Source organism: Halichoeres trimaculatus, unplaced genomic scaffold, assembly GCF_033239565.1.
Source record: "Halichoeres trimaculatus isolate MK-OKI-2021-1 unplaced genomic scaffold, fHalTri1.1 fHalTri1_scaffold_10, whole genome shotgun sequence".
NCBI lineage: Eukaryota > Metazoa > Chordata > Actinopteri > Labriformes > Labridae > Halichoeres > Halichoeres trimaculatus.
In genome coordinates, this window is record NW_027437187.1 from 20,174,742 (window position 1) to 20,188,844 (window position 14,103).

Sequence of the window (14,103 nt, forward strand, 5' to 3'; positions counted from 1 at the left end):
GTGTCCTTGAATACAACCTTACATTCCAAAGTGCTCATTGACTGGAGGTCTGGATGAGAGCAGTGGCTTAACACCTTTACTCTATGATTTTTAACCTAATTTGGCAGTCCAGGTGGGTGAAAGGAGAAATAATCATATTAACAGTCATTTTACCTTGGCGTCATTACCTGCTTTATACCCACTGCTGCTGATTTACCTGCCGTCTTTGACTGTGATCCTTAAAAGCTGTGTGTATGACTGGGCTGTTTGGGGCTTATAGATGCACATGTTACCATCCTCACTTCTATTTGCATGTATATAGAGTGCACAGTTTTTTTTGCCCTACAGATACATGACATGTGTTAGAGTGTTTGTGTGCTTTGTGTTGTTTGTAGTGCATGCTGATGCACGTGGATACGAAGGGAGGAGGGGGGCAAGATTCTCTCTCCTCCGCTTATTCAGTGTCTCTCTCTCCAGCTGAGGCTCCTATCTGCCCCACTTAGTCCATGGAGCGAACAGTAATCAGCCATTCTCAGGAGAGAGGAGAGAAAGGCAGAGATAGAAAGAGAGAAGAAAAAAGAGAGAGATGCATGCTCAGTAGTTGTCTTTGATGGATCCCTTGGAGGTGTCTAAGAGGAAGGAGCTTGAGGCTGACATCGGAGTGGACCAGTGAAAGAAAGGGGATGGAGTCAGAGAGAGGGAGAGAAAAAAACCTGAGGAAGTGGTGAGGATAGACGAGGAGTTGGGAGAGTGAGACAGGTGCAGACCAAATGAAGGGGAGAGAAAAGGGTGCATTTAGGGTAGCTGTCTCCTCAGTTTATCTGTGCTCCTGGCAGAAAAAAACAAGATAGATTGGACAACAGAGGGACAGGCTGTGGCATGCTGTGTCGCAGTGGAAGGTGCACACAATGTACTGGCAACATTTTGAATCCAAATGGAGCCGCTCTTGTTGCATGTCAAACCTCCTCTTTCCTTACACTCTCTGCCGGTTACCGGCTGATGAAAAACATTGCGTTTAAAGTACTCTTACAAAACAGGACAGAGGGGAGGGATGGTGTGAGGCAGAAAGAGAGGGAGGGGGAGAAAGAGGGAGTGAAAGAGAACATGGTCCAACAGAAGGAGTCATGTACTGTTAAAATATTCACCTGTTCTCTTTGTAAGCGTCATTGAAGGCGGATGGCTGTTATGTGTGTCTTGTACAGACAGATGGATGGACCTGCTGACTGTGTATTTTTTCGTGTGTGTTTGAGTATGAGTGTGTGTGTGTGTGTGTGTGAGAAATAGAGAGAGCCCAGCTTGTATTTTCCTTAGGGCTGAGCTCTTTTGTATGAACCTGACAACATAATTTAGCCTTATAATGATACAAATGGCTTTGCAGGCCCAAAATATATCTTTGCCCGATCATCCTCTTTTAACCCCTTTTTTGAACTCTAATTTTGTTTGTTCTTTGTGTTTGTGAGTGTATGTTTGTGTGTGTGTGTGTGTGTGTGTGTCTTCAATAACCTTGTACACTGCTTCTTTTGCCCCTTTTTCTCCTCTTTAAGTATATTCTGAAGACGTCCACACATATTATTTGTCTTATTTTCTGGCACAAGCTCACCATAACAGGAAAAAAAGTTAATGTGCTTTCTTGTAAAGTATTATGTGTGTAAAGAGATCTTACCCTAACATCTGTCTGTTAGTAAGCGGCTCCAGAAGACATGAAATTTATTTAGCAGTAAGACTTAAGAAGGGAGTTGTAGCTAGCCTGAATCTGTTTAATTAAGGAGTCAGCTTTTTTCCATGATGTGCTCTCATGTTAAGGTTTCGAGTTTCTCTTGGCCAGTAGAAGAAACTCAGCTGGTTGCCAGGCATGCAAAGTGACATAAAACACTTCATTGTAGTCTACCTTTTTGTTTTTAAAGCCCACAATTCTCGTCTTTGTGTAAAGAAATCCTGCATCCTTATACCACTGCCAGATAAAACCATATTCAGACTTCCTGAGAGTGGTCCAGTCCTATGATCCAAGGATCAGTGAGATAGGAAGAGACATATTTCTCCAAAGGTCAAAATTTTCCTTCATGAATTAAATTATAGTACTGATTTTTAAGAATTTGGATAAAATAAGAATTGTTTTTCTTTAACTGTAAATAAATCTAAACTTGTGTGCATATTAAGCAGTCTCTGCTATCAAAAGCATTTTGTTTCAACCTCCTAATTTTGTATTCACAAAATGTCTTTTTACTGTCATTTCTTAGTTTTTGTCAACACCATTAGACAAAATAAAAGCTAATTATTTCTGTTTATTTATTAATATATTGGTATTGTGTTATTAGATCAGTTTTTCTCCATCGTACGAACACACATAGATTGCCAAATGTTAAAAATTATCTTTTGTTATTTTTTTGTACAGTTTTATTTGTTCTCTTATGGAAAAAATCTTACTAGCATCCTTTATCATTAAACACACACAATACATTCAATATTCCAAATGAAAGTTTTGGACTTTGAAAACATGTATGTTTTTTAAACATTAGATTTTTTTAATACATCAACTGTATTAAAAAAGTTAACATATTTATTTGAAATGAAAAAAGTTTACTCTGACAGTGGTGACACAGTACTGATAGCTGTTGCAGTGGCCCAAGCACAAAAAAATAAATTCCAACCTTTTCTTCTTAAATTAGTGTTGTTATTTCAACAACGCAATGAGCAATTTGTTACAACAAATAAAAAATTGTATCAAACATTTCATCTGTTATGTGAAAAAATATTATCACCAACCAGAACAGCAATGTTTGAACACCAACAATTAACATTAACTACCTGCAGCAAGTTGGCTCCTGTGTATTCCATAGACTGTATAATTAATGGGCATAGTCTCTGTGACGTCACCCGTCTGTGTCTGATACTGACTGTTGAAGCAAATGGTCGACAGGCGCCTTATTGGTAACTGGGCAGGTTTCTTGCCTCCATGTTGACAGATATTGGGCCTGTTTATCAGCTGAACTCTGCCTCTTTTGGGCAAGTTTGGGATCTTAATATCTTCTAAACTGCTGAGTAAGAAAAAAAGAATCCCTCCTTTACGGTGGGTACTGTCAGAGGATTCAGACTTGAGACATTTTTTGTACAGGCTATAAACATGTTTATTTCTGTTGTAGAAACAGCTTTTTTTGGCTTGGTGTGAATGTAGTTTATAATACTTCCAGAACCAGCCTTGAGTGGACACTTTAGAAACTGTAGATATTAGCACTTTTGCATTGTTTAATATTTTTAGACTGGAGGTTGCCGCTTGGTATATTTTCATTGAACAGATAAGTTTCATTTCGTCACCAAAACCTTTCTTTTACTAGGCTTTTCCTGATTATTTTAACCACTCGTAGTTTTAACTTTTTCACCATCTACCCTCCTCTTCCATCTTTGCTTACCCTCTGATGACTAACACTGAATGATGTAAATTTGATAGTTTAATATACTCGTACTACAAATTGCACCTTTCTTAGTGGGACATGTTTTTGCCAAAGTTTCAAGAATCAGTGATGGTTGATGTAGTAACTGCAGGAGTTTGACATTTTGGATTACTTTAAAAGGGTTTCACTACATCTTGATTTCATATTTGTATTCTGTTGTTTTGTCTTTCTTTCTTACAAAGGTTGACATCAACATTGGGCTTCTGAAACTTTCAACAGTTCAAATGAAATCAAAAGTCCATTGACCTTTTGACCCCTGAGGCCTTACACATATAAAAACAAATTGTTTTGTAAACGGCTGTAAATAGGATGAACAAAACTGTATGAGGAGGAGATAAGATGATGGGGAAGGGGTCTCTCTACTGGAAACTAGGGAATTTCTCTCACACTTAAAAGTTATAATACTGAAATGTGTTGACTCATACAAGATAATTATATTGTGCTTACAGGCTAAGGGACAAAAGGGTTTGAAGGAGACTCTATTGTAAAAGAAAATAGGACTTTATCATACCTGCAACTTTTTGGAAGCCTTCAGAAGCCATGTTTCCATTCTTTCACATGATTATATCTTTTTTTTCCCCAGAGTTGCAGAAGTACAGAACAGACAGGCTTAACTCACTGCATTAGTGTGATCAATGGCAGCGTGGCACACCTCGCTCACACCTTTCACAGTGGCCAGCCCAGTTTTTGTTTTGTAGATTGTAAGAAAATGATTGGTCATCATGAAAACAGGCATTGGTTGTTGACAGTTTCCAAAGAAAAAAACTGTAATGTAAGTGATCCACACAATTTCAAAACTTGTGAAAAGTGTTTTAATAAGTCAAGTGTATGTCTCACAAGAGAGAAATTCACGAAGTGCAATGAAATCATGCAGCTTGGATACAGTGCTCTTGCACGTACAGTATGTTTTCCCGTGTGTGTTTGTGTGTGAGAGTAGGTGATATTACAGTGTGAGAAGTATTATTCATAGAATCCGACAGTCAGAAGTGTGGATTAGAGATGCTTTAAAAAAAATCATTGTCGTTTAAAGTCTGTGGAAGTTGCTGTGAAAAGGTAGCTTTTTATAGCTCGGACTGTCATGCCTAGTCTTGCACTGACTCTGACTGCCTGTCACTGTAGCTCTTTGTCACGAGCAATATGCTGAGCCCAACTCGGTAGACTAAGTGTAGCGTAGCCAAGAAATTTACTGTCAACTGAATGCTCTCAGCTCATTGTTGAAGGACCTGAGGTGACCCACACCCACGTCTCTTAAAAAACGACACATTTTTTTTCATACATGTTCATTCTCCTCCCTGTGATAGTTGTACAGCTGCTGTACTCTGAAGGTCAAAGGTTCAAACTGTGCAACAGCTTTAACATGATGCAGCTTTATTTCTTTTTCCTCTGGTCTTTTCGGCCTATTCTTATAAGAATAAGAACCACAAGAAAACTACCTAAAATATGGATGTAAATGTAAAATGTATGAGTAAGGAACAAGCATGGAGAACTTAAAAGGAGAAAGAGCATGAAACAGTGCTTCAGTTACCATCTGTCCAGATTGGTTTTGGGAATTCCTCTAAATCACCACAAATCTGATGAATCTGAAGGGAGGAGGCGTGAACATCCGGACACACAAACATCTAAATACTCACACTTGCTCTAAGTGTTCTCAGCATTGAGTTGACCTACATAGGGTATTTACCCCGGGATCAGTGCCAAATTGTAAACAGAAGCCGTGGAAATAATCTAGAAGAGTCTGATGAGAGGCTCTTCAGGATCTTTTGGGATGTTGGACTAAGAATGAGTAAATGGAGGACTATAGAGACCAGGGAAAAAACAACATGCAACTGAAAACTGAATGATGAGCTGTTTCACACAGTTTTACACCTTCCCCCTTTGCTTACCTGTCCTCATCTCTTTCTCTGCCTCTTCTACAGGAGTGAGACTGTGCTGCATCAGTTCTGCTGCCCCGCCCCTGAACACCCAGAGCTGGACACCACTGGCTCATCTGGGTAAGACAGACACTCTTGTATTCACATTTTCATCAGCAAGTTTTGGCTCCTGCTGCCCCTAAATGGTGAGGATGATGGAGACCAGAAATCCTGTAGCTCCAAATGATTACCACATTGGGAGGGTACATTGTGAGGAAACTGTAAGAATTGTGCATGGCAGATGTGAAATCTGTGTTGCTTCACTTGCCTCTTTTACATTTGCACAGTATAAGGGAGAAAATGAGGATCCTAGAAGTTCACAACAGACTGGAAACCTCAAATATCTGAGCATTACCTCACTTTATTCCTAATGAAACTATTATTCTAACACCTTTAGGGACACCAGATATGACCGTCACTCTATAAGACAAAGTCAGAATGCCAGAGTTAAGAGACATGACAGGTAAAAACAGGAGACGACAAAGGAGAGTTGACAGTATCGTTTCCAGTCTTCCTTTTAGAAAGCTGAATCAGGTCTGTGGGTGTTTGCCCTAATAGCCAAGTCCATGTGAAATTAATTGCTCTTCCTCCCCTGGCATTGGTTACTTTTCCTATTGTAGCATCACTCCCAAAAATGGTCCGACTCTGATTTGATGTTTCCTAAATTTGTTTCACTTTCAATTAGCAATCTAAGAGCCTACATGCCCATTATAGAGCTGCTGATTGTTGGACTTCTTTGCTTTTAAATTGCTCTTTCTGCAGTTTTGCTTGACTTGCGCAACTCTGTGTTGTGCAGTAAGTTACTTTTTCACTTTGCAAAATAGAAGCCCATTTATGCATAACAGGAAACAAAGCAACCCCAGTTTAAGGCAGTAATGAAGACAAAATAAAAGGACAGCAAACAGCGTGAGGTAACATTTTGTTCAAGTTGCACTGAAATCAGCACTGCACCTCTGTTGATTCAGTCGATATTTAATCAGTGTGGAGCGACAGAGAATCCAAAATTAGTCATTTCTCATTATTATTAGTAGTAGTATTGATGATGGTATCCAGGTGGATTATGTGTCATCACAACTGCACACACGATCCTGTAACATCAATTTAAGCACAGGATGCTATCTGTGTGTTAATGTGCATATCATATCATTACACGTGTGTCACTTCTCTGATAATTGTAAATTTTAAAGATTAGACGATTTTATTGATTGTATTCTATCATGCTGAAGATGATGCTACTTTTAATTTAGAAATCTATTTATATCTTAGTAATATTAACCAAACTGCATCAACATTTAAAGATTTTTACCTCCGCCAAGGAGGTTATGTTTTTTGGAGAGTTAGTCCGTCTGTTTGTCTGTGAACAAGATAATCAATAAAGTTACTAACAGATCTTGATGAAATTTTCAGGAAATTTTCAAAATGATATAAGGGAGAGCTGATCAGATTTTGGAGGTGATCAGGATCACTGTCTGGATTCAGGATTTTTTGAAGGATTCTTTATCATTGTGAGATAGGGCCGTTTTCACCATATGTGTATAACTGCACGATAAATGGTCAGATTGTTTTGCAAAACAATACAAGACAAGGTCACAATAATTTCTGTCAAATGTTAAAGTACGATCCAGATCCTGGCAATATTCTGGATACTTAGATCTGGAATATGAAATATGTACTGGGTCATCATAATTTTCAACACTGTCAGGAAACAAATTATCGTACAAACCTGCAACTAACACCAAACTGTAGCAGACAGTCTGCTGAAAGGGAGTATAACATTAAAGTAGGACTAAAACGTTGCGGAACAATCACAATATGCTTGGTGGAGGTCTGCGCTCTCTGAGTGCTTTTCTAATTTTTAATATTATCATGAAAATAACATATAATCTATAAAAAACAGCCTGCATTGAATCACCGATACCACATCAAAAAGTGAATGTAACTGTATGCAGAATATCACATCCATACCGAAACTGTAACATTTACAGGGTTGGCAGTAATGAAGCCAGGGGCCACAACCCTGCTTCCTGACCTGGATAACAGGTGTTGCACCATTTGTGATTTTGCACTTTATAAGAGGAACAAGAGGTATTTGAATAGAATTGAAATTTAACTGGTCAGGTGAAACATTCTAACATTGTCTTACCATCCATTTTAACCATATCCATACTGATTATCCTGTTGTGGGTCTAGGGGGACTTAGAGCCAGTCGCATCAGTCATTGAGTAAGAGGCAAGTACACACCAGACAGGTCATTATAACCCATAGGAAAACTGGAATTTGAACAAAAAAATCAGAAATAAGTAGATCATGTGAGGTAATAAATGAGCAATAATAAATCACACCCATCTCTCCAACAGGAGAAACGGTTCAAAATGTGAAGGAGGGGAGGAGGAGGAGTTCATGAACACAAAGGGTTCATGCAGAAATGCAGAAAAAGGGTCTGCAAAAGACAACACTGTGTACCCAGGAGTTGGTGGTCCGTGTTGTTTTATGATCCAGGTGGATTATGGGTCATCATAACAGCTGGAGATAACTGCACACATGATCCTGTAACACTATTTTAAGCACAGGATGCTATCACTGTGTGCAAATCATATCGTTACATGTGTGTCAGCTCTCTGAGTCATGTCTACATTGTGCGCTTTGATTATGCTTGTTAGTGTGCTCACAGCAATGTATGTGTGAGTGTATTTGTGAACACGAGAAGCCTGTGGTTACAGCAGGGGGGTTAAATGCTCTGTAACAAACATATACTGCAGATCCTAGAGCCTCAAGGGGAGCTCGTATACAGAGAGAGGAAAAGAGGGGGCATTAAAGGATGTGGGAGTTTGAGACGATATTGCCTCTATAAAATTACCCATGGCAACCCAGTAATGACGTTAACACCATAGTAACAGGAAAATCTAACTTTGAAGATCTTCTGTGGCATCTTTAGCCTTCTGTTCCTGAGTGGGAGGCTTGTCTGTTTGTCATACTAGTTGGTTCATATTTGTGCGTATGTGTGGGAGCGTGTGACTTCATGACGTATCACTTGTTGATGGTAGAAAAAGCGGAGCAGTCTTCTAAAACTTTAGGAATCAAATTTTGTCATGTTGATGAATTGGTTTGACCTCCAGTCTTTTAATCCTACTCTATGTTTAAAATCAAGTCTCTCCACTCTTTTCTCTCTCCGCCTTTTGTTGTTTACATCTGTATGCATCTCTTCTTGTCGTTTATCTGTCTGCTGCAAGTTCCTCTGTAATCATCCCTCCACAATTATTTCTCGTCACATCCCCCTCTATCACATCTCTGACTCTAATTCAGCTTTACAAATATCACCATCTGTCCGTTTGGAATCCCTCTCCCTTCTCTCTGATCTGATGACTGATCGCTCACACCCACGTGGCCCCTCACTGGATGGTGTGGCTGTGGGAGCGACGGCGGCAGCTGAAAGCCACCTGAGATAATGAGATGTGGAGAAACGTTGTGACACGTTCTGTGTGTGTGTGTGTGTTTGTGTGTGTCTGTGTCTGGTGGATGCAAAATCTCCACCACCTCTGCACGCTAACTGTCCTGATGCATCCGAGCACACACAAACCTCCCCAGAGACGTCATGAGATATGCCTCTGGCCTAACCTGCCGTGCTTTTTCTGCTTTCAGCCTCAGTTTGAGTGTGTGTCTTTGTTTGTGTGTGTGCATGTATGTGTGTGTGTGTGTGTGTTCATCCCCTGGCTGAGCAGTACTGTAACTCTCAGAGGGACCTTGAGAGATGGGATCTGACAGATGCTCATTTCTCATCTTTTATGACGTCACTCCTGCAGGCAGAGGGTGTGTGTGTACTTAGTGTGTTTGTTGCTCATATGTGGGGGTGAGATGGAGAGAGAAGGTGAGAGTGTGTAGCTCTCATATCATTATAGAGGCTTTTGCTGTCCAGATGCATTAATAGCTGAACTCATACTTTTAAATCCTCTAATGTATTCTAATGTACTCTAATGTATTCTGATGCAGCGCAGTGTTTTAATAGAGTTTTTGACAGGGACAGCCTCCAGCATGCACACACCATATCTCCCTGTTTTCTCTCTGGTGTTTTTTATCACAGTATTTCCTCTGGTTTCACTCCTCTCTCTGTATTTTCTCTCTCCTTTAAAGATAAAGCCAGGCTGTATCTCTGTCTTTTAGCTGGGGACGCACAATATTTGCTTTCACAGCAATCAAAGAAAACAAAGAGGAACCTTTAGTGATGCACTCATTATTTAACCATGAGCAGGCTTTTTATAATCCCCAGTCCTGTTTAGTGCTGGTCCACTTCGTGTAAAAAATTATTAGAGTAAGCATTATCTGGCTGGAAGAAAGATTGCAGCAGCACACAGCGTCATGCACACACACAACCGCGCTCATAATTGCAGCCCATTATAAAACCTCTTTGGGTGTGATCATACCTGGGTGCTAACATCGGTCCAGTTTGGCTACATTAAAGCTGCTGAATGTGAGTTTCTCTAAGAGATGAGATGAAAGTGTCTTTTTTTATTTTATTTTTTTTCTAAATTGAACAGATAATGTTAAGTCAAAAGTACCCTTCTGCTGTGTCATAGCTGTAATGTGCTTTGGTAGCCTTTACATGGTTTTGATAATGCTGTCATATAAAAGAACATTGTTCCATCTGTCGACAGAAGCCGGGATTATGGAAAGAGGGAGGATAGGGCACTCCAGCAGCAGAGACAGCCTTTACAGTCTGCTTAGTTAAGTTATGAGTCACATTCAGGATGGATTTGTTTTATGTTTTTGGTTTGCATTTGCCTCAAGCTGCAAAACACAAGTTATTCTTAATCAAATATCAGTGGATTCAGTCTTAGTTACTTCCCTACTTTTCTGTGGGCATCTGTGATTTTAGGATATGATTATCTGTCCAGTACAGCTTTGCATTGCCCTGAATCCAGCAGCAGATGTATAATGTATGCGTGCATAAATCATCTTGTTTTTATCCAGGAGACTCAGAAAGTTGTCATCATGACATCACACAAAAGTCCTTTTTGTCTGTAGAGTTTAACCCTAAGTTGATTTGTTAACAAAATGACAGCAACTCCGGACAGGACACCCGCATCAAATTTTTGTAAACCACTTTTTGTAACTGTAAGCATTTTTCTCTCTGTAGTGATGCTTTGAAACAAATCTGTAAAATATAGTCCCAAAGTTCCTGAGCTAACAAGCCTTCCTGCCTGTCTGAGACACCAAACATTTGATCAATGCAAAAAAAGAAACATTGGTATCTGAACTCTCTGCTAAACACTCATTCAGGCACGGTGGGTGCTGAGCTCAGCATTGCAGGGTGCAAACTTGAGAGACTCCTGTTTCTGCTTGAACAAACACAAGACTTAGTTTGTGCGACACAAACTCAGTCAGTGAGGCACAAACTGGTGATCAATCAAAACTGTCAGAAATCTTTGCCGCTGGCGTCAGACTGAAGCTCAAACAAATAGTCAATGAAAGGTGAAACCACCAATTGCCAGATTAATTTTAACCACAAACAGAAAGAAAGTTTTCTCCAACCTATTATTGTTTTTTGTTACTAGTTCACGCAACCCCATTGGACCCCAGGCTCTCAAATGTATTAAAACACAATAATCGGTTTAATATAGTCTTGCAGAGGAAGGGGCTGATATATAATCAATTCGGCTGCAAAAATGAGTATTTGTACATAGATGTTATCAGGATCTCAATGACTCTTGGACTCAGCTTCAAGCTGAGCTGCTGTTGTCAGCACTTCTGCAGTGGCCCTGAACAACACTGGTGTTTCCTGTTGAGTGTTATGAGGAGATGAATTAAAAACAGGGTTGATAACCACTTAATGGCTTTACTGGTAAAACTGAATCCCACATGAAACTCATCAACCATTCAGTTTAATTATTGAGGAAAACATTACATTTTAAACATTTTTTTAATTCACCTTACTATTTGGGATAAGTAAGACCTAATAAGTATAATAACTATACTTGATCTTAGTATGGGTAGTTTTATTATTTGTGTTATGAGTTCTCTATTAGTTGTTTATTAGTGTTATTGAACTTAAATACATTTATTTTTCACTAAGATAGGTGCAATATTGCGATTTCACCAAAAGATGATGTGGGCAGTGTCCCTGACTGTAGCTAATTGGTCAAAGTAAAAAAAAAAAAAAAAAATTAAGTATCATGGGTCTGAGAGGCAGAAATGTTATGTCCACATATGTGAACACTGGGTTTTAAGAGGATAACAAGTTTTTTGAAAAGATCTATTTTTAATATAAATACAAATGCGTGTAGCTCCACTGTTGTCTTATCTTGTGTTCTTAATACTGGGACAGTGAAGTAATAAGTGCAGATAGGATTTTTAGAAAAGAACAAAAAAACAAATGATTCTTCCCCTGGTCACATGTCCAGATTTTTCCTCCTTTAACCTGCAGTGGAGTCACAAATCTGAGCAAACAGGAGTGGACACATTGACTCAGTCATCCTGGCCCCTAAGCAACCCAGGCCTCACATCACTCCTCACCTGCTGCTCCCCTTCTCAGCTTTTTCACAAACTGCATTGTGGATGACCTGCAACTGTGATAACAGCTGACTTTTGAAGGTCAGGAAGGACTGATAGCTGATGCTGTGTTATTCTTTTTTAATATCAGCGGACAGATGCTGAGCCTGGAGGATGGGACATCCTCTGGTGGAGGTGGACAGGAAGTGGAGGGGACCAAGCGAGAGGGGCCCAGCGAGTACGAAATCAGCCTGGAGAATAAAAATAAACAGGTATGCTTGTTTTCAAGTGTTTACTTGAATGTTTCATGTGTTTCCATGTGGGTCTGTAAGCATATGGAGGGGTGCAGAGAAAGCTGCCTTCTCCACCTGTTTCAGCATGAGGAGGTGTGTGAAGCATCATTTGACATAGCGTCTTGCGTGACAAAAAACCCCATTCAGATCTATTTCTGTCCGTGTTGACATGAAAAAATGAAAACACCAGCGATTCTAATGCCACGGCGACTGGAACGCTAAAGATGCTTGGTTGTCATGGTAACAGCTAATAACTGCTTCTAGCGGCTGGAGATGTCTTTATTTCTCAAACCAAACTGCTGAAGGGTCTGCGGATGGTACTGCCTCTGATGCTGCAGTGAAAGTGTGTGTATAACAGTGCGTGTCTCTGTGTCTTTGAGTGTGTTTGTGAGCAGACACACACGCACACACACACGCAGCCAGGGACATGTGAGGCTGTCCTCCTTTTCTCCCTCTTTGCCTCTTCTTCCCTTGCCTCCCCCTATTCCTCCTCCTCCTCCTCCTCTTCCACTGTCTCCCTTTGAGTGGAGATATGGAGGGTAAAATTTCTGTTGGAAGCTCAGATTTTGGGGCCAGAAAGAAACCGACTTGTGCAGGTGTTCCTTTTTTGGTTCATCTTCTCTACAGCGCCTTTGTCACAGCCCATTCATCCTGCTTACCTTGGCCCTTCAGACAGCATTAGCTTTCCAATGATGACAGATGATGTTTACTTTGGCTCCTAAACCAGAAACCCTTGCCAGTTTTGAATAAATGGACACAAAAGTAACAGAAAACCCTGCTAAAAATACGAATGTGAGTGCGCACTTTATGAACACAAAAATGCAATATGATGTTAGCCTGCAGATGGATGAATAAATATTGTCCTGTTGTTGCTGTGTGCTTTGCAATATTACCCTCACAGTGTCATCAGTGAGTTACACTGCCTTGTAAACATGTTTGATATCTAAACTCACTTCCTCACTTTCTCTTTCCAGATAGAGGAGCTGGAACAGAAGTACGGAGGCCATCTAATAGCACGGAGGGCAGCCCGTCGAATCCAGACGGCCTTCAGACAGTACCAGCTCAGCAAAAACTTCCAAAAGATTCGGAACTCTTTATCGGAAAGCAAACTGCCCCGCAGGATCTCTTTGCGTCATCCCAGCCCTTCGGGACGAAACAGGAACGCAGCCCAGAGACACAGTTATTCCCTGCATCCAGGAACCGGACAGATACCTTTACGCTCCAAAACTCCTCCGCCGCCCCCCTGTCGCTCCACCTCACTGCCTCCTTCTCCTGCTTCTGCCCCCACAGCTGCTCCCTCTCCTGCCCCTGGACCTGCTCCACCTCAGACCCCTGGACAAACTCTTACACAGCTGGAAGACTGCTTCTCTGAACAGGTGAGTGCTGCTGTTTCACATAACAGCCATCATAAGCTTGATAAAGGCGTAAAAAATCACTCTGGAAGAGAAAGCAGGATCGTCAGTGTTTGTGCGTTGGCCCACTTTGGTGTAGTCTTGAGAAACGTCTCAAAAAAAAAAAATTTGTGATGCTTTGGATAAAAAAGGTTGATAATTGACTTCTTACAGCAAGAAAAGACATTCATAGAAACTCTTTTTGAGTGTTTCTCAATATCAAAATCAAAAATGTACCATTTAACTACTTTCATATGGCAAATATCACACTTGTGAGGCATTTATAGGCTTTTCAAGCAGCAGTTGTGTTTTTTAGACTCCTGTTGCAGCCCGCTGTGGGTGACAAAGCACCTCTGATTAAGACTTTCCTAACGCATCCTGATTCACTTTCAACTTAAAGAGCAAGCATGTAGTTGGAGTTAAAGGAAAAAAGAAAATCATTGGCAGCACTGGCATGCAAATGTTTGTTTTTGGACACCAATAAATAAAGCTTAATGACAGTCAGACGATAGCTGATCCTTGTGGAGTACTTGTGTGCAGCCAGAGCGTGATGACACTCAAGTGGACGATACTATTTGGACGACACAAAGAAACCAGA

At 40.4% G+C, this 14,103-nt stretch overlaps 1 protein-coding gene across 2 annotated transcripts in view; it reads left to right on the forward strand.

Annotated features, from left to right (window-relative positions):
• iqsec3b (IQ motif and Sec7 domain ArfGEF 3b) overlaps positions 1 to 14,103 on the forward strand; it is a 39,335-nt gene that overhangs the window by 6,845 nt on the left and 18,387 nt on the right. For both annotated transcript variants that reach the window (XM_074677534.1, XM_074677533.1), the window contains exons 3-5: positions 5,345 to 5,419; positions 11,973 to 12,093; positions 13,089 to 13,490. In XM_074677534.1, coding sequence (XP_074533635.1) covers positions 5,345 to 5,419; positions 11,973 to 12,093; positions 13,089 to 13,490 — 598 coding nt within the window. The remainder of the gene's footprint in view (positions 1 to 5,344; positions 5,420 to 11,972; positions 12,094 to 13,088; positions 13,491 to 14,103) is intronic.